Source organism: Ranitomeya imitator, chromosome 1 (genome assembly GCF_032444005.1).
Source record: "Ranitomeya imitator isolate aRanImi1 chromosome 1, aRanImi1.pri, whole genome shotgun sequence".
Taxonomy (NCBI): Eukaryota; Metazoa; Chordata; class Amphibia; order Anura; family Dendrobatidae; genus Ranitomeya; species Ranitomeya imitator.
Window position 1 is genome coordinate 690,975,979 of NC_091282.1, and position 19,891 is coordinate 690,995,869.

The following is a 19,891-nucleotide window of genomic DNA, read 5'->3' on the forward strand; positions in this document are numbered from 1 at the left end:
CATTTATTCTACCTATTGGACTGTAAGCTGTCAGTGTGATTTTACTGTACACCGCACTGAATTACCGGCTTTTCTCTCTAACAGCGCTGCGTATTTCTCGCAAGTCACACTGCTTGTCCGTGTGTAATCCGTATTTTTCACGCTTCCATAGACTTTCATTGGCGTATTTCTTGCGCAGTACGGTGACAAACGCAGCATGCTGCGATTTTGTACGGCCGTAGAAAGCCGTATAATACTGATCAGTAAAATACGGCAGATAGGAGCAGGGGCATAGAGAATAATTGTGCCGTATTTTTTGCGAGTTTTACGGACGTAGTTTCTGCGCTCTTACGTCCGTAAAACTCGCAAGTGTGAAGCCGGCCTTATTGTTACATATTTTGGATCAGATTCATTGATCCAAATGGATCACATACAAGTTACCATCCATGTATCATGCGTTTTTCAGTGATGCATTACAATTATTAAGATAGTAAATTGTAACTTACAAAATCAGCAAGGGATCAAATACTTATTTCCCCCACTGTATGTCACACAATATAGTTAATAAATAACATTTCCCCCCATGTCTACTTTTGCATCAGCATATTTTTTTTTAAACTTTTTTTTTTTTTATCTACTATATAATTGTCTAAGGGTCACTTCCGTCTGTCTGTCCCGGATATTCATTGGTCGCAGCCAGCCAGTGGGTGTACACAAAAGGGCAGGGAGGCCAGGAAGTATGTAGAGCCGGCCAGAAGCGCTGCAAAGGGGGCGGAGTCGCCATGAGGAGGGTGGAGGCGGCCGGGACCATGGACACTGTTGGGCCTACCTCGCCAAAAAGCCAGGGACTAAATTACTGGCCGCGGGTCGCAGCCAGCCAGTACAGGCCCGGCTAGAAGCGCTGCAAAGGGGGTGGAGTCGCCATGAGGAGGGCATAGGCGGCCGGGACCATGGACGCTATTGGGCCTACCTCGCCAAATAGCCGGGGACTAAATTACCAGTCGCGGCCATCCAGTACAGGCCCAGCCAGAAGCACTGCAAAGGAGGCGGAGGCGCCGTGAGGAAGGCGGAGCCGGCCGGGACCATGGGCGCTGTTGGGCCTACCGCCGCCAAAAGCCGGGGACTAAATTTGCGGCCGCAGTCAGTGACGATGGCCGCGGTTATTGATGATGGCTGCGACAGCAGCACACAGCGCAGCACATGCGGCGGTGACAACTGCGGACGGAAGGTGAGTATAAACTACGTGGGCTATGCTATATACTCTGTGGCTGTGCTATATACTCTGTGGCTGTGCTATATACTCTGTGGCTGTGCTATATAGTCTGTGGCTGTGCTATATAGTCTGTGGCTGTGCTATATAGTCTGTGGCTGTGCTATATACTCTGTGGCTGTGCAATATACTATGTGACTGGGCAATATACTATGTGGCTGGGCAATATACTACGTGGCTGTGCAATATACCAAATGGCTGTGCAATATACTACGTGGACATGCATATTCTAGAATACCCAATGCGTTAGAATTGGGCCACCATCTAGTGAAGTTATAAGGGTTAAAAGTTGACTAGCGATTTGTCATTTTTTCCAACGAAATTTACAAAACAATTCTTTTAGGGACCACATCACATTTGAAAAGTGACTTTGAGGGATCTAGATGACAGAAAATACCGTATTTTTCGGCCTATAAGACCATAATACGCACCCCAAATTTTGGGGTGGAAAATAGCAGAAATTTTTTTTTTTAATAAAATGGGGGTCCATCTTATTGTCTGAATTTAAGGTATCTTAAGTGAGATCCGGCTGTGGTACAGCTGGGTCACAGAAGGCAGGGTCCCTTCCTCAGGAAGCCAGCGGCAGCAGAAGTGGGGCACTGCTACAGTCCCGGGGTGCGATGCTGCGGGTCCAGTGTCGTTGGTGAGGCAGAGCTGGAGCAGGGTCCATCCTCAGGATGCTGGCGGTGGCGGATTTGGGGCAAATCGCGTGGTGCGAAGCTCCGGATCATGGAGCAGGGTCCCTTCTTCAGGATACCAACGGCAGAAATGTGGGGATGCCGCGGCCCTGTGTCCACAGTGAGTAGATCTGAGAACATCAGCGGTTTCCCTGTGGCCATCTTCCTGAAGCTGTGGGCCGCCGAAGGCTTCAGGAAAATGGAGGCCGTGCGTACGCAGATTGAAATCTCTGTGGCCGTTTTCCTAAAGCCAAGTGCTGCCGATACTTCAATCTTCCTGACGCCTCCAGCGGCCCATGGCTTCAGGAAGATGACCGCAGGGAAACCGGTGATGCACTCTTCTCACTGTGGACACCGGGGACCCTGCTCAGGTGCACTCTGCACCGCCCACTGCTGCAGCATTGCCACACCTCTGCCGCAACCCCCTCGGTAAGCCTGTGTTCGCACTATAAGACGCAGTCCCCATTTTCCTCCCAAATTTTTTTGGGAAAAAGTGCACCTTATGGTCCAAAAAATACAGTACCCAAAAGTGACACCATTCTAAAAACTGCACCCCACAAGGTGCTCAAAATCACATTCAAGAACTTTATTAACCCTTCGGGGGCTTTATAGGAATTAATGGAATGTGGAAGGAATTAATGGAATGTGGAAGGAGAAAAAAGAATATTTAACTTTTTTCACAAAAATGTTTAGACATTTTTTATTTTAATTTTCGCAAGGGTAACGGGAGAAAATGGACTCCAAAACTTGTGCAATTTAATTTGAGCATGCCGATACCCCATATGTGGGGGAAAACCACTGTTTGAGCGCATGGCAGGGCTTGGAAGGGGCCATTTGACTTTTTGACAATTTGCCAAAAGGCAACAAATCCCTATCTAAAGACCTAAAATATAACTTTTATTAAACAATAATTATAAAATCTGCTCAGGTCAGTTTTGTAGCCTCAATACCCTGATGAAGCCAGTCATGCTGGCAAAACAAGTTGGGGAGGTTTAGGGCAAATTTTAAATAGCACTGGTCAGGATAGGTTTGGGATGGCATCAGAGATGGTATATAGGTAGTGGCCGCACCTTGATCCATATGGCCATAATTGAAAATACATTAGGACATGAGTTCAATCTGTTTGTTTAACCCTCCGTCACATACAACTGATCTGACAGGCGCTTCTCTTTTACTTTCATTTCTCCTTCCTCACCAGATTTTATAAAAGAAAGTGTGCTGCTCAGGCATATACAGTAGTTCCCTAACATATTCCTTCTCTTGCTTCAGATTATCTGCTGAAATGGAGAGGAAAATGTACAATTTATCCAAACAACTTGATGTTGAGGAAGTAACAAACATGCTGTTAGATGATAGAGACCTCACACTAAATAAGGATTTAGGAGAGGAAAGTGAGATTGATTCTCATGATGAGGTGGAAGAATGTGTCCTGGATTCTGAAACAGAGGAAGATGGTGACAGTGGTGAGGATGAAGAAGTTGGATCATATTATATTGGAAAAGATAAAAATACTAAATGGAACAAGAAGCCATTCCAGAAAAAAACGTAGGGAACCTTTAAACATTATTACTCACCTTCCTGCAGTAATAGGAACTGCACGTAATGCAAAAACTGCAGTTGAATGCTGGAACAGTATATTTACAGATGACATTCTGGACTCTATTGTCACATATACCAACCAATATATAGACATTATAAAGGACAAGTACATCTGCAACAGAACCATCAAGCCCACAGATGAAATAGAACTGCGTGCTTTTTTTGGATTACTGTACCTTGCAGGAGCTTATAGGGCAAATAGACAAAGTTTGGAGGAACTTTGGGGTAAAGATGGGGATGGAGTTGAAAAATTTAGCCTTGTTATGTCCATAAACAGATTCAAGATTCTAATTCGTTGCCTTCGGTTTGACGACAGAACTACCCGAACCGAACGCAAAACACATGACCGACTTGCTCCAATTCGTGATATATTTCAAAGATTTGTTGTAAGCTGTAAACAAAGTTATTACCCTGGAGAGAATCTCACTATTGACGAAATGCTCCCTGGTTTTCGTGGTAGATGTGCCTTTCGTCAATATATTCCATCAAAGCCAAACAAATATGGAATAAAAATTTATGCCCTTGTTGATGCCAGTAAGACCTACACTTACAACCTGGAAGTTTATGCAGGAAAACAACCAGAAGGTCCTTACTGTGTGAGCAACAAACCCATTGATGTTGTAAAAAGACTGGCTGAACCCTTATTTGGATCGGGTCGCAATATTACAGCTGACAATTGGTTTACAAGTTGTGATCTGATTGATTATCTGAAAATTCAGAAGCTGTCATATGTGGGAACTGTAAGAAAAAACAAAAGGGAATTGCCGCCACAGTTTGTAAGTGTGAAAGAGAGACAACAGTACAGCAGTATGTTTGCATTCCATAATGGAAAGGCTTTAGTTTCCTATGTACCACATGCCAAAAAAATCGTACTTCTTCTATCAACACTTCATGATGATGCTGCCATCGATCCTGGGACTGGGGCAGAAAAAAAACCGGAGATAATTACATTTTACAATGCCACCAAAGGGGGTGTGGATACAGCAGATCAGATGTGCTCCACTTTCAACGTCAGCAGAAACATCAAACGCTGGCCAATGGTCATATTTTTTGCTATGTTGAATTTGGGTGGTATAAATTCACAATTAATTTATCTTGAAAACAAGCTTGAACCACTCCGTAGACGATTGTATCTGAAAAAATTGGCCCATGAACTAGTACTTGGAGAGCTACGCAGGAGAAGCGTGAAAACAATCGGTATCCCCTCTCGCCTTCAAGTTCAGCTCAAAAGGTTCCGCCCAGAAGATGATGGTGAAAAGTCACCATCTGCACCACCTCACAAAAGAAGGAGATGCACCACCTGCCAAACGGAAAGCGGAACCAGAAGGCTTTCAAATTATGAATGTCTCAAATGTCATAAAGCAATTTGCCTGACACATGCAAAAATGGTGTGTAATTCTTGCTATTTGCTCTGCAAATGTGACTTTTCTGGGGAAACCTCAGCATCTACTTCTGATTGAATATGTTTTTAATAGTACTTAAGGTACCTTAAAATTAAGTTTGTGTTCAAAAATGTTCTTTGTACATTTTTTTGAGAGAGTCGAACTGGGGACTATTTGGCGGGAGTTTTGAAAAGTTTGTATTTCATAGTTATTAGTTTTATGTTAAGTAAATGTTTTTTTTTGCAACTGATTATGTGTAGTCTCTTTTATTACATCCCTATGAAGGTCACTGATCACTTTTAGAGCACTGAAATTGCAAACATTAGATATTATAGGTATTTTTCCAGCAGGCGCCTGACAGGCACATTGTATGTGAACTCGTTAGTCCGAATATTGTATGTGATGGAGGGTTAATAGTGTCCTCTTTACTAAACTGACCTGAGCGGATTTTATAATTCTCCTTTAGCAGTTTAATAAAAGTTTTATATTTTAGGTCTTTAGCTAGTGATTTGTTACCTTTTGGCAAATTGTTATTTATACTGTGTTACCCTATGCTGGCCTTGGACAGCAGTTGTGTGTTTATGTACATTTCACTTTTGGAACACAAAATTGGCTGAAACTGAGAGCAGATGCCATGTTGCATTTGGAGATCCCCTGATGAGTGGAAACCCCTCACAATTGATGCCATTTTGGAAACTAGACCCCTCAAGGAAGGAACTTACCTAGATGTGTGGCGAGCACCTTGAACCCCAGGTGCTTCACAGAAAATTATAACGCAGATGCATGAAAATAAAAAATCAATTTTTTCCACAAAAATCAATTTAGCCCCCAATTTTTTTATTTTCACAAGGGTAACAGGAAAAAATGGACCTCAAAATCTGTTGTGCAATTTGTCTTATTATGGTGATGCCCCATATGTGGAGGAAAATTACTTTGTGGCTGCCCAGTAGGGCTCGGAAGGAAAGGAGTAATGTTTTGGAATGCAGACTTTTATGGAATGGTCTGCGGACGTCATGTCGCATTTGGAGAGTTCTGATGTGCCTAAACAGTGGAAATCCCTCCACAAGTGACCCCATTTTGGAACTGATCTAATGATTTCTGGTATGTGACTTTTATAATGTGGTGTATCATAGAAAATATTAAAAATCTCAATGACTCTGTAGTGAATGGGTATTCTTCAATCTCCCTCCTCCCCACTCATACAAATTTCCAGTGCGGAGGCAAACAGCTGACAGTCTGAGCCTCCTTGAATAGACTTACAATGGGCACGTCCTTTGGAAGCCCAAGTGTGTATACAAGAGTTATAGTTTGGACAGGTAATTGAGATTTGGTATAGACAGGAGAACACTCTTCAGAGGACTGGACAAATAGTAAAGACCGGAAAAGGCTTTTTAAATTTTGAGACCATTAAAGTGACTATCTCACATCCTTTATATATAGTTGTTGTTCTTCACAGGTGCACATTCCTTTCATCCAAAAAACTTTGCTAGACGCCAAGGCACCGATAGAAAAGTATGAATATTGGGGCTTGTATAAATCCGATTGTTATGTGTCATACTTTTTCGACTTCATGGTTAATCGGGGAAGAATTTGCATGTTTTCTCATAACTGTAACCCCTGCCTGTAAGCCCCAAATCCATAGTGGCCAGATAACCTAACAGCCATGTCATGTTTGATCTCTGGGGAAAAGTAAAATCCTGATGATAAATGTGGAGGCAATCTCAAACTTCTGCGATCAACAGGAGTGAAGCTATCACATAAGTTGGGGATTTCATAAAATCCTGAAGGGCTGGGGACATCCACAATCTGTCCCATATGAGGTCATCACTGGGGGGTTGTGGGTAGAGAATTTGGGAACCAGAACAGTAAAGTTCGTCGTCCATACTGAACGCCTACTATTCCTGCACGGACACCAAACACAGACTTCCCCAGGAAGTCTGTGTTACTGTTCAGGTTCGGCCTGCTGAACAATGGGTTGTTTGTCATGACAGCTTGTCAAACACTGCTTTTGATCGGTGATAAAATCATTACCGCCGATCAGACAGCTGCGGTTACCATGCTGTCAAATGACAGCGTGAGACCGCAGCTGTGATCGGAGATATAAAGTTTACCTTCGGTCACTGGCATTGGCTGATGGTACTACTGCTCCCATAAGCCTACACCTGCTACCGCTAATAACAGCGAGAGCAGGAGCGGCTGATGGGAGTATTCATAAGTGGTTGCCCTGTTTTTTTGATAACAGCCAAGCAAAACTGTCAGCTTGGGGCTGCAATCCGCAGCAGTCAGCGTTAGCAAGGTTGGTTATCAAGAATAGTGTGGTTCCCACTCTGTTGTGTTTTTTTTTTTTTTAATTATTTAAATAAATAATTAAATCATTTTAAAAAATGGGTCCCCCCATTTTTGACCAGCCTTGCAGACAGCTGGGGGCTGGCATTCTCAGATTGGTAAGAGGCCATTGATATTGCCCGCCTAAAAATAGCCCACAGCTGCCCACAAAAGGCGCATCTATTAGATGCACCAATTCTGGCTTTGCCCTGCTCATCCCAATTGGCCTGTCACCTTGGTATTGCCTGGTAACATCATGCCCACGTGTTGGTAATGGAAAGGTGTCTATAACACACCTATCCATTATTAATCCTATAGTTATATTGTAAACACACAGCCAGAATAAAGTCCTTTAATTGAAAGAATGTCATTGCCCAATCCAGTGAAGCCCTCTTCCCTTATTGTAAAACAAAATTGAAAAACAAACATATTCCTCACCTGTCTGTGGTTCTGTCATATGCCATAATCCATGTCTTGTGATAAGCAACGTAATCATGGATCACACCAATCGGACCAGGCCTTATTGACGCCGTGGTTGCTAGGCTTCAGCTACGATCATAGGCTGGACATCAGTGTTTCAGGCAATCTGATTGCCGGAAATGCTGCGATTGGCTGTTCAGAATTCAGAACGGGATGATGACTCCATGTGCCCTGCTACAAGATTCAGCAGACACATGGATGCAATCACCGTGACTGTGGTCTCAGTACCGCATTAAAGATATGACGTATCCATACATCTAAGGTCAATAAGTACCTATCGACCTGGTCGTACGGATATGTCCAAGTTCGTGAACATCATGATTCGGTCTTGGCTGGACATCTTGTTAGTAAAGTCACCACAGATCACCTTACTCAGCGTTTTTGGTGGCCTGGGGTACACCAGATGTTCGGTAGTATGTAGCTGTCTGCACTGGTTGTGTGTGTTCTAAGACCCCCTCATACTCGTCCGTCTGGGTCTCCAACCATTGGCAATTCCCAGTAGACCTTGGGCTCATTTATTGGTAGATTTCATGCGGTCAGGTTGATCCCTTATTTTCACGCAGCACACCCTGATAGACCTGGCCCTGAGGGTCTGGAGGTCCCTCTTAGAAGGGGTGATACTTTAATGAGTTTACTGTGACAGAGGGGCCAGAGTGCCACATTGTCTGTCACATACTTCTGCACTAATTAGAATCACTTCACCATCATATTAAACATTACCGGTTTCTGCTAGCAGTGCAGGGGTCAATCTGTTCAGTTGAGAGCTTTCCTGCTTGGATAATCTCAGCTGTTCAGTGTTGGCCACTCCCCTGTGCTATATATCTTAGCCTCTGGCATTTGTTGTGAATTCCGCTCGTGGGCTCCCTCCGGTGGTTGTAAGTGGCACTTTTGTGAGTTCTGCTCTTGGGCTCCCTCTTGTGGTTTCTAGTGGTATGGCTGCTCCTTGGAGTTAGCTGTCATCAGCTGCCTCCACTTATCGTCTCTTTTGCTCGGCTATTTAAGTCTGGCTCTATCTTCAGCCAGTGCCACTTGTAAATGGTTCCTGGTTGGATTCACATCTCTTTGGAGTCCCCTGTTATCCTGACCAGTTCAGCTAAGCTAAGTTTTTGCTTGCCCTTTTCTGTCCATAGATTGTGGACTTATCCGTTCTGTGCTTTCTATGTTTGTCCAGCTTATCAGTGTGAATTAATTCTGTCTTGCTGGAAGCTCTGGGAGGCAGATTTGCCCTCCACACCTTTAGTCAGGTGTGGAGATTTTTTTTGTAAACTCTGCGTGGATTTTTGTAGTGTTTTATACTGACCACACAGTATTCCATCCTGTCCTATCTATTTAGTTAGACTGGCCTCCTGTGCTCATCCTGGTTTCATTCTGTGAATGTCTTTTCCCTCTCCACTCAGTCATTATTTGTGGGGGGCTAATCTATCCTTTGGGGATTTTCTCTGAGGCAAGATAGCTTTCCTGCTTCTATCTTTAGGGGTAGTTAGCTCTTAGGCTGTGACGAGATGCCTAGGGAGAGTTAGGAGCATTCCACGGCTACTTCTAGTGTTGTGTTGAGCTTAGGGGCTGCGGTCAGTACTGTTACCACTTCCCTCAGAGCTCGTTCCATGTTGCTCCTAGACCACCGCATCATAACAGTACAAGTGGCCAAAAATGAATTAAATGCATCTCAAAAGAAGGAAAAGAAAGTTCTGAACCATTTTTTTTTCTGTGCTCTAGTTTGTCCTTTTTTTTTTTTCTTTTCCTCTTGATATCTGGGTGGTTCAGGATATATGCTTTGGCATGGATGTTCAGGGTTTGTTTTCTCGTGTGGATCAACTTGCTGCAAGAGTACAGAGTATCCAGGACTAAGTTGTCCAGACTCCGGCTTTAGAGCCCAGAATTCCTACTCCTGATTTGTTTTTTGGGGACAGATCCAAGTTTTTGAACTTTAAAAATAACTACAAATTGTTTTTTGCTTTGAAACCCCGTTCTTCTGGTGATCCCATTCAGCAGGTAAAAATCATCATATCCTTGCTGCGTGGTGACCCTCAAGACTGGGCTTTTTCTCTTGAAACAGGGGATCCGGCATTATTGAATGTAGATGCATTTTTTCAAGCACTCGGATTATTGTATGACGAACCTAATTCTGTGGATCATGCGGAAAAAACCCTGTTGGCCTTGTGTCAAGGTCAGGAAGGGGCAGAGTTATACTGCCAGAAATTTAAAAAATGGTCTGTGCTCACTAAATGGAATGAAGAGGCTCTGGCTGCTATTTTCAGAAAAGGTCTTTCTGAAACCCTTAAAGATGTTATGGTGGGCTGTTGTGAATTCTGTGGCAGAGTTCACTCCTGTGGTCACAAGTGGTACTTCGGCTGATTCTCTCTGGGAGCTTCCGTTTGTGGAGGAAAGTGGTACTGCAGCTGCTGAGTTTCCTCCCTCAGGTGATCTGGTGAGGTCGTTAGCTGCTTCTCTACTTAACTCCACCTGATGCTTTGATCCATGCTTCCTGTCAATGTTCCAGTGTTGGACTTGTGTTTCTCTGGATCATTCCTGTGGCCTGCTGCTCTGCATAGCTAAGTACTTCTTTGCTATTTGTTGCTATTTTTTCTGTCCAGCTTGTCTATTTGTTTTGCTGGAAGCTCTGGGACGCAAAGGGTGTACCTCCGTGCCGTTCGTTCGGTACGGAGGGTCTTTTTGCCCCCTTTGCGTGGTTTTCTTTAGGGTTTTGTGTAGACCGCAAAGTTATCTTTCCTATCCTCGTTCTGTCTAGAATATCGGGCCTCACTTTGCTGAATCTATTTCATCCCTACGTTTGTCTTTTCATCTTACTCACAGTCATTATATGTGGGGGGCTGCCTTTTCCTTTGGGGTATTTCTCTGAGGCAAGGTAGGCTTATTTTTCTATCTTCAGGCTAGTTAGTTTCTCAGGCTGTGCCGAGTTGCATAGGGAGCGTTAGGCGCAATCCACAGCTGCCTCTAGTTGTGTTTGGAGAGGATCAGGAATTGCGGTCTACAGAGTTTCCACGTCTCAGAGCTCGTTCTATTATTTTGGGTTATTGTCAGATCACTGTATGTGCTCTGATCGCTATGCACATTGTGTTACTGAATTACCTTTCATAACAGTGGGCTTTCCTACGCCTGCCGGTTTGAGCGAATCTATGTCTCTAGCCATTCAGATTGATCGGCGTCTGCGCGAGCGCAAAGCTGTGCACCATATGGCAGTATCCTCTGAGCAAAGTCCTGAACCTCTGCAATGTGATAGGATTTTGACTAGAATAGAACGGCAGGAATTCAGACGTCAGAATAGGCTGTGTTTTTACTGTGGTGATTCGGCTCATGTTATCTCTGATTGCCCTAAGCGTACTAAGAGAGTCGCTAGGTCTGTTACCATTAGTACTATACAGCCTAAATTTCTCTTATCTGTGACCCTGATTTGCTCATTGTCGTTCTTTTCTGTCATGGCATTTGTGGATTCAGGCGCTGCCCTGAACTTAATGGACTTAGAATTCGCCAGGCGCTGTGGTTTTTCCTTGCAGCCTTTGCAGAGCCCTATTCCTTTGAGGGGCATTGATGCTACACCCTTGGCCAAGGATAAACCTCAGTACTGGACACAGATGACTATGTACATGGCTCCTGCACATCAGGAAGATTGCCGTTTTCTGGTGTTGCATAACCTGCATGATGTTGTTGTACTGGGATTTCCATGGTTACAGGAACATAATCCAGTGCTGGATTGGAAAACTGTCGGTGACTAGTTGGGGTTGTCAAGGAGTACATAGTGACGTTCCTTTGATGTCAATTTCCTCTTCCCCCTCTTCTGAGGTCCCTGAGTTTTTGTCGGATTTCCAGGATGTATTTGATGAGCCCAAGTCCAGTTCCCTTCCTCCGCACAGGGACTGTGATTGTGCTATTAACTTGATTCCTGGTTGTAAGTTCCCTAAGGGCCGACTTTTCAATCTGTCTGTGCCAGAGCATGCCGCCATGCGGAGCTATGTTAAGGAATCTTTGGAGAAAGGGCATATTCAGCCCTCTTTGTCACCATTGGGAGTGGGTTTCTTTTTTGTTGCTAAGAAGGATGGCTCCTTGAGACCCTGTATTGATTATCGTCTTCTTAATAAGATCACGGTCAAATTCCAATACCCCTTGCCTTTGCTTACTGATTTGTTTGCTCAGATTAAGGGGGCTAGTTGGTTTACTAAGATTGACCTCCGAGGGGCATATAATCTTGTTCGTATTAAACAGGGTGACGAATGGAAAACTGCATTTAATACGCCCGAAGGCCATTTTGAATACCTTGTGATGCCATTCGGGCTCTCTAATGCTCCATCTGTGTTCCAATCCTTCATGCATGATATTTTCCGCAATTATCTTGATAAATTCATGGTTGTATATTTGGATGATATTTTGATTTTTTCCGATGATTGGGAGTCTCATGTGAAGCAGGTCAGGATGGTGTTCCAGATCCTTTGTGATAATGCTTTATTTGTGAAGTAGTCTAAGTGCCTATTCGGAGTTCAGAAGGTCTCTTTTTTGGGTTTTATTTTTTCTCCCTTGTCTATAGAAATGGATCCTGTTAAGGTCCAAGCTATTCATGACTGGATCCAACCCACATCTGTGAAGGGTCTTCAAAATTTTTTGGGTTTTGCTAATTTCTATCGCCGTTTCATTGCCAACTTTTCCAGTGTGGTTAAGCCCCTTACTGATTTGACGAAGAAAGGCGCTGATGTGACGAATTGGTCCTCTGAGGCTGTTGAGGCCTTTCAGGAGCTTAAACGGCGATTTACTTCTGCCCCTGTGTTGCGTCAACCAGATGTTTCTCTTCCTTTTCAGGTTGAGGTCGACGCTTCTGAGATTGGGGCAGGGGCCGTTTTGTCTCAGAGTGAGTCTGATGGTTCTTTGATGAAACCGTGTGCTTTTTTTTCCAGAAAGTTTTCGCCTGCGGAACGCAATTATGATGTCGGCAATCGGGAGTTGTTGGCTATGAAGTGGGCGTTTGAGGAGTGGCGACATTGGCTTGAGGGAGCTAAACACTGTGTTGAGGTCCTGACCGATCATAAGAATCTGATTTACCTCGAGTCGGCCAAGCGGCTGAATCCTAGACAGGCTCGATGGTCCCTGTTTTTCTCCCGTTTTGATTTCGTGGTCTCGTATCTTCCGGATCTAAGAATGTTAAGGCTGATGCCCTCTCTAGGAGTTTTTCACCTGATTCTCCTGGAGTCCTTGAGCCGGTTGGCATTCTTAAGGAGGGGGTGATTCTTTCTGCTATCTCCCCTGATTTGCGGCGGGTGCTTCAGGAATTTCAGGCTGATAGGCCTGACCGCTGTCCAGTGGGGAAGCTCTTTGTTCCTGATAGATGGACAAGTAAGGGTACCGTCACACAGTGGCATTTTGATCGCTACGACGGCACGATTTGTGACGTTCCAGCGATATATCCGTGACGTTCCAGCGATCTCGCTGTGTCTGACACGCTCCTGCGATCAGGGACCCCGCTGAGAATCGTACGTCGTAGCAGATCGTTTGAAACTTTCTTTCGTCGTCTAGTGTCCTGCTGTGGCGGCATGATCGCATGGTGTAACAAAGGTGTGCACGATATTGTATACGATGTGCGCATAGTAACCAACGGCTTCTACATCGCACATACGTCATGAAAGTATCGCTCCAGCGTCGTACATTGCAAAGTGTGACCGCAGTCTACGACGCTGGAGCGATATTTTTACGATGCTGGAGCGTCACAGATCGTGCCGTCGTAGCGATCAAAATGCCACTGTGTGACGGTACCCTAAGGTAATTTCTGAGGTTCATTGTTCAGTGTTGGCTGGGCATCCTGGGATTTTTGGTACCAGAGATTTGGTTGCTAGGTCCTTTTGGTGGCCTTCCTTGTCGCGCGATGTGCGTGCTTTTGTGCAGTCCTGTGGGACTTGCGCCCGGGCCAAGCCTTGCTGTTCCCGCGCTAGTGGGTTGTTTTTGCCTGTGCCGGTCCCTGAGAGGCCCTGGACGCATATTTCCATGGATTTTATTTCGGATATTCCTGTTTCCCAGAAGATGTCTGTTATCTGGGTTGTTTGTGACCGGTTCTCTAAAATGGTCCATCTGGTACCTTTGCCTAAGTTGCCTTCCTCCTCAGATCTGGTTCCATTATTTTTTCAGCATGTGGTTCGTTTGCATGGCATTCCGGAGAATATTGTGTCTGACAGAGGTTCTCAGTTTGTCTCTAGATTTGGCGGGCCTTTTGTGCTAGGATGGGCATTGATTTGTCTTTTTCTTTGGCGTTTCATCCTCAGACTAATGGCCAAACTGAGCGAACTAATCAGACCTTGGAGACCTATTTGAGATGCTTTGTGTCTGCTGATCAGGATGATTGGGTGTCTTTCTTGCCGTTGGCCGAGTTTGCCCTTAATAATCGGGCTAGTTCGGCTACTTTGGTTTCACCTTTCTTTTGTAATTTTGGTTTTCATCCTCGTTTTTCTTCTGGGCAGGTTGAGCCTTCTGATTGTCCTGGTGTTGATTCTGTGGTGGACAGGCTGCAGCAGATTTGGACTCATGTGGTGGACAATTTGACGTTGTCTCAGGAAAGGGCTCAACGTTTTGCCAACTGCTGTCGGTGTGTTGGTCCCCGGCTTCGTGTGGGGGATTTGGTTTGTTGTCTTCTCGTCGTGTTCCTATGAAGGTTTCTTCTCCTAAGTTTAAGCCTCGGTTTATTGGTCCTTATAAAATTTCTGAAATTATTAATCCGGTGTCTTTTTGTTTGGCTCTTCCTGCCTCTTTTGCCATTCATAATGTTTTCCATAGATCTTTGTTGCGGAGATATGTGGTGCCCGTTGTTCCCTCGGTTGACCCTCCTGCCCCGGTGTTGGTTGAGGGAGAGTTGGAATATGAGGTTGAGAAGATTTTGGATTCTCGTTTTTCGAGGCGGAGGCTTCATTATCTTGTCAAGTGGAAGGGTTATGGCCAGGAGGATAATTCTTGGGTTGTTGCCTCCGATGTTCATGCCACCGATTTGGTTCGTGCTTTTCACTTGGCTCGTCCTGATCGGCCTGGGGGCTCTGGTGAGGGTTCGGTGACCCCTCCTCAAGGGGGGGGGGGGTACTGTTGTGAATTCTGCTCTTGGGCTCCCTCCGGTGGTTGTAAGTGGCACTTTTGTGAGTTCTGCTCTTGGGCTCCCTCTTTTCTAGTGGTATGGCTGCTCCTTGGAGTTAGCTGTCATCAGCTGCCTCCACTTATCGTCTCTTTTGCTCGGCTATTTAAGTCTGGCTCTATCTTCAGCCAGTGCCACTTGTAAATGGTTCCTGGTTGGATTCACATCTCTTTGGAGTCCCCCTGTTATCCTGACCAGTTCAGCTAAGCTAAGTTTTTGCTTGCCCTTTTCTGTCCATAGATTGTGGACTTATCCATTCTGTGCTTTCTATGTTTGTCCAGCTTATCAGTGTGAATTAATTCTGTCTTGCTGGAAGCTCTGGGAGGCAGATTTGCCCTCCACACCTTTAGTCAGGTGTGGAGATTTTTTTGTAAACTCTGCGTGGATTTTTGTAGTGTTTTATACTGACCGCACAGTATTCCATCCTGTCCTATCTATTTAGTTAGACTGGCCTCCTGTGCTCATCCTGGTTTCATTCTGTGTATGTCTTTTCCCTCTCCACTCAGTCATTATTTGTGGGGGGCTAATCTATCCTTTGGGGATTTTCTCTGAGGCAAGATAGCTTTCCTGCTTCTATCTTTAGGGGTAGTTAGCTCTTAGGCTGTGACGAGATGCCTAGGGAGAGTTAGGAGCATTCCACGGCTACTTCTAGTGTTGTGTTGAGCTTAGGGGCTGCGGTCAGTACAGTTACCACTTCCCTCAGAGCTCGTTCCATGTTGCTCCTAGACCACCACATCATAACAGGCATTGAGGGATTGACAATGTTAGTTTTATGCTGACTGGTTCTGGAGTTGGAGTTGTTGGTTGTTTAAGGAGGCGTTTGCAGTGTTGTTCAGAAGACTGTTCCATGGTGATTTGTCTCTGTGCATATCCTCGTCCTCTCCTATTTGTTTTTTCCTTCCTTTACTTCCCGGTGTTCCACTCTGTTGTTTGTGAGTGCATATTTCCATAGAAAAGAAAGCGGATTGGCACATACCGTCCCGTGCAACAAAATCCTTTATTGTGGCATCATCATACCAACAGCAGGCAGATAAAACAGTGGAGCAAATACAGACGACGATCGTCTCACGCTTACATTGCACTTCAACAGGTCATCATGATGCCACAATAAAGGATTTTGTTGCATGGGACGGTATGTGCCAATCCACTTTCTTTTCTATGGACATACAGATTCTTTTTCTTTGAAAGTGGCACCCATAATTCCTGGTGTGTGTGCAGCTTCATCAACACGAGGTCATATAGCTGTGCCTTTGTCCTGCTTCTCTTCTATGGTATGTCAGTGCATATTTGTTTGATTGGTATTTTCATTTGCCCCTGTAGGTCTTCCCTTGTTAGTCTGGTTTGTGTGTTCTATACACTACAACTCCCCACTTTCCTGGGTGGAGGCGGGGACAGATAATGGCTGATTAAGTAGCTCAGCAAGGCACGTGGCCCCGGCGTCTTCACTATCAGAAGTAATCCAGGGAGCAGGGATAGCTAGGGTGGCCCTAGCTTTAGGGATGAATAAGGAGCCCCTAACTCTGGGTTATCCTGCAACAGTTCTGTGACTGCTAGCTTGTTTATTGAATGATTATATGCTGAATATTTAAGTTTGTGTTGGATAAGCAACTATCAGATGCTAGGCGTGCATGTGTGTGGTAAGGAGAGCGTTTGGCTAAATAGTTGTTGTTCATGTACCTAGGGTATATAGGCCCCTGTGATTTATAATGTGAGACATTTTCATGAATTTGTGCGGGGTCAATGTGCAAAAGTTCATTGTGTGTAATGCCATTAATTTGCTTCAGACTTTACCACTCACAAAATTATCATAAATCATGTAGCGTTCTACAAAAAAAAATTAAACTGATGTGCTTCAGTGACTTGTCAATACTTCATTTAAATATTATTTTCTGGGTATGCAGACATTCCCCAGAAGGAACCATTTATTTCAAACAGAAAAGAGCTTGGAGTTTCGGAGGTTGGCATCTTTTGATCTCATTGAATTGAATGACTGGCTTCCGGGGAACATCTGAAGACGTTCCAAGAGCAGTAAAATAGCTCCTAATGGATTTACCCAAAGGTGTGTGTTACTCAGGAAAACATGGAAGATCAGAAGACGGGACAAATCTTCGCCAGGTCTAGGAGCCCGCTCCAGTTGTTGAAAGTCTTGCAACGACACTCTGTAGACCTAGGTCCACACAAGCTGCTCTTAGTATGATTCGTACACATATTAAAAAAACCAAACCTAGCCACTTTCTCCTTAACCTGCAGTTCTCCTAGCTTCCTGCAGTCACCAGGACTGGACACAAGTCATAGCCGCACATGCCGATCTGCTGTTCATTGTGGTGCCTGTAAGGCTATGTTCACATTTGCGTTGTTGGGCGCAGCGTCATCGACGCATGCGTCATGCGCCCCTATCTTTAACATGGGGGGCGCATGGACATGCGCCGGTATGCGTTGTACTGCGTTTTACGACGCATGCGTCATATAGACGCACAAGACAGGGCGCACAGGACGCTACTTGTAGCGTTTTCCCTGCGCCGAAATTCCTGATCTGTAGGATCTTATGACAACGCATGCGTCGCAAAACGATGCGTTGTGTACATGCGTTGTTGGTTGCGTCGCGTTGCCAACGCTGCGCCCAACAACGCAAATGTGAATGTAGCCTAAGCTCTCTTCTTCTCGGGCACTGCCCCCTGCTGGCAGGACACCTGGTGCTGGTGTCTGTATGATGCTGAGCTCCTATAGGAAGAGCACACAGCAATGTGGATATGCTGCACCCACTGTGCTTTTCTCTGCCGAGCAGGAGTAGCCTTCTTCCGAGAGAAATGGATGTTATTGATGGTTCTACACAAAGTGCAGTAAACAGTTATATGAATTAAAGCAGTAAAGTAAATGATATTTTCGCTAACTTTACTTTGTTTGTCCCATTGTAGGAATTGTACTTCACTGGCTGAGATGATGAAATTTTTCCTAATTGTTAACAAGCAAGGGCAGACTAGGTTATCCCGGTATTATGATCCTGTGGTGGTTCAGAGGAGAACACTGCTAGAATCTGAAGTCATCAAACTGTGTCTGTCTCGTCCCAAAGATCAGGTACGATTGTATATAAAGCCACATGCAACATGGTAAAACCAATATGGAGGAGATCTTGGTGGCATCACTTATTGACAAGAACAAACTCAGCAGTTACTCACCCATCTCTGCTGCTGCTCCAGTGTTGGCAGGCTACAGCGGTGGTGTCACAGCCGCCACACTGGGCTCAGCGGCTTATGCCATCTACATCCACGTCACCACTGAGCCCAGTGATTGGCTGCAGTGGTCACATGCACTGTAGTCACAATGTCACTACAGAAGCTTATCAACAAAGACTGAAGCAGCAGCGGGCAGAAAACGTGAGAAACTGCGGAGTTTGTCATTTTCAATGAGTGCAACCCAATACTGTAATAATCTATTCCCTTATAACAGCTATTATTATATACCCGTTGTTTAAGACTTGGGCTATAAAGTGAACTGACACGTTTCCTGCATCATATAGACATACTAGCCTATTAAGGCTTGTAAAAGTATTGAATGGAGCAGGGTACAATAATACATATAAAAGGATCATCCAAGAAAACCCAAATAAATGGAAAACTTGCTTGTTAGTTCTTTTAGTAAGGCCGCCACATTATAGAAAAGTCGGCCAAACTTGTTGATGTATATGGATTTATTATCAAAATATTTTACCCCACTGACTTATCCTATGTAAAAATATTAATATTAATGGTACGCGCCTACCGCTACTCCTGGTGATGGTGTACAGGATGCAGAACTGCTATGACTTGCAGCTGCTTAGTACAGTGATTGGCTGCAGTGGTCAAATTCTGAAGCTTGTGAACAATCTCCAAGAGCAATGGCTGAGAGCTGAAGCAAGGTAATTTAAGTCCAGCTGAATTTATTACTTTTACACACAGCAAGTTAATGGTAAGAAACAATTTGCTGATGGAAAACCCCTTTACTGATAGAGAGATGCTGCTTCTCCTTTTTGTTTTCTCCATGGTCTAATATGTGGCTTCCGCATGCTGTTGTCGGCATGTGGTTTTTAATGATGGGCTAGAAATTCTCATCTGACATCAGCTACAGCAAAATAGTTTTATATTTATTAAGGAAACCTGTCTGAAAAGTGAGGTATTGGCAGGTGTTCCCTTTAACTCTTTATCCTGAAGAGTGAGGTATTGGGGAGACACATCTCATTGTTGGTGTATTTCTTACATGAATGTCCTGAAGAGTGAGGTTTCCGGGAAACTCTTCTCATTGTCTGTGTTCCCCTTACATGTGTTCCCTGAAGAGTGAGGTATCGGGGAGGAACATATCATTGTCTGTGTTCACCTTACATGTGTTCCCTGAAGAGTGAGGTATCGGGGAGGAACGTATCATTGTCTGTGTTCACCTTACATGTGTTCCCTGAAGAGTGAGGTATCGGGGAGGAGCATATCATTGTCTGTGTTTATCTTACATGTGTTCCCTGAAGAGTGAGGTATCAGGGAGGAACGTATCATTGTTGGTGTACACCTTACATGAGTGTCCTAAAGACTGAGGTATCGGGGAGACTCGTCTAATTGTATTCCCCTTACATGGGTGTCCTGAAGACTGAGGTATTGGGGAGACTCGTCTCATTGTCTTCCCCTTGCCTGGGTGTCCTGATGAGTGAGGTGTCGGGGAGACTCGTCTCATTGTGTTCCCCTTACGTGGGTGTCCTGATGAGTGAGGTATCGGGGAGACACGTCTCGTTGTATTTGTTCCCCCTACTTCCGTGTGTAGCATCCTACCAATGTTCTGCACATCAGCGTCAATCACAGCATATTAGTGATCATCATGATTAATAATAATTGTGCTGCTCTAATGTCTTCTCTTCCTTCCTTCCAGTGCTCCTTTATAGAGTACAAAGACTTCAAGCTGGTGTATCGGCAGTATGCTGCTTTGTTCATCGTGGTGGGAATAGATGAGTCTGAGGTAAGAGCTCGGCTGCATACCGTATCCGTGCCATTTATTGCATTCTAGCTTAGGTACCGTACCAGCGACATTTATTGTACTCTAGCTCAGA

General features: G+C 44.7%; 1 protein-coding gene across 3 annotated transcripts in view; it reads left to right on the forward strand.

The window, feature by feature from the left end:
- Positions 1-19,891, forward strand: part of AP4S1 (adaptor related protein complex 4 subunit sigma 1) — an 83,380-nt gene that overhangs the window by 16,942 nt on the left and 46,547 nt on the right. For all 3 annotated transcript variants that reach the window (XR_011314017.1, XM_069730365.1, XM_069730355.1), the window contains 2 exons: positions 17,742-17,901; positions 19,714-19,800. Coding sequence is in view for 2 of the 3 variants with exons in the window: in XM_069730355.1 (XP_069586456.1) it covers positions 17,742-17,901; positions 19,714-19,800 (247 nt within the window). In the remaining variant the exon portion in view is untranslated. The remainder of the gene's footprint in view (positions 1-17,741; positions 17,902-19,713; positions 19,801-19,891) is intronic.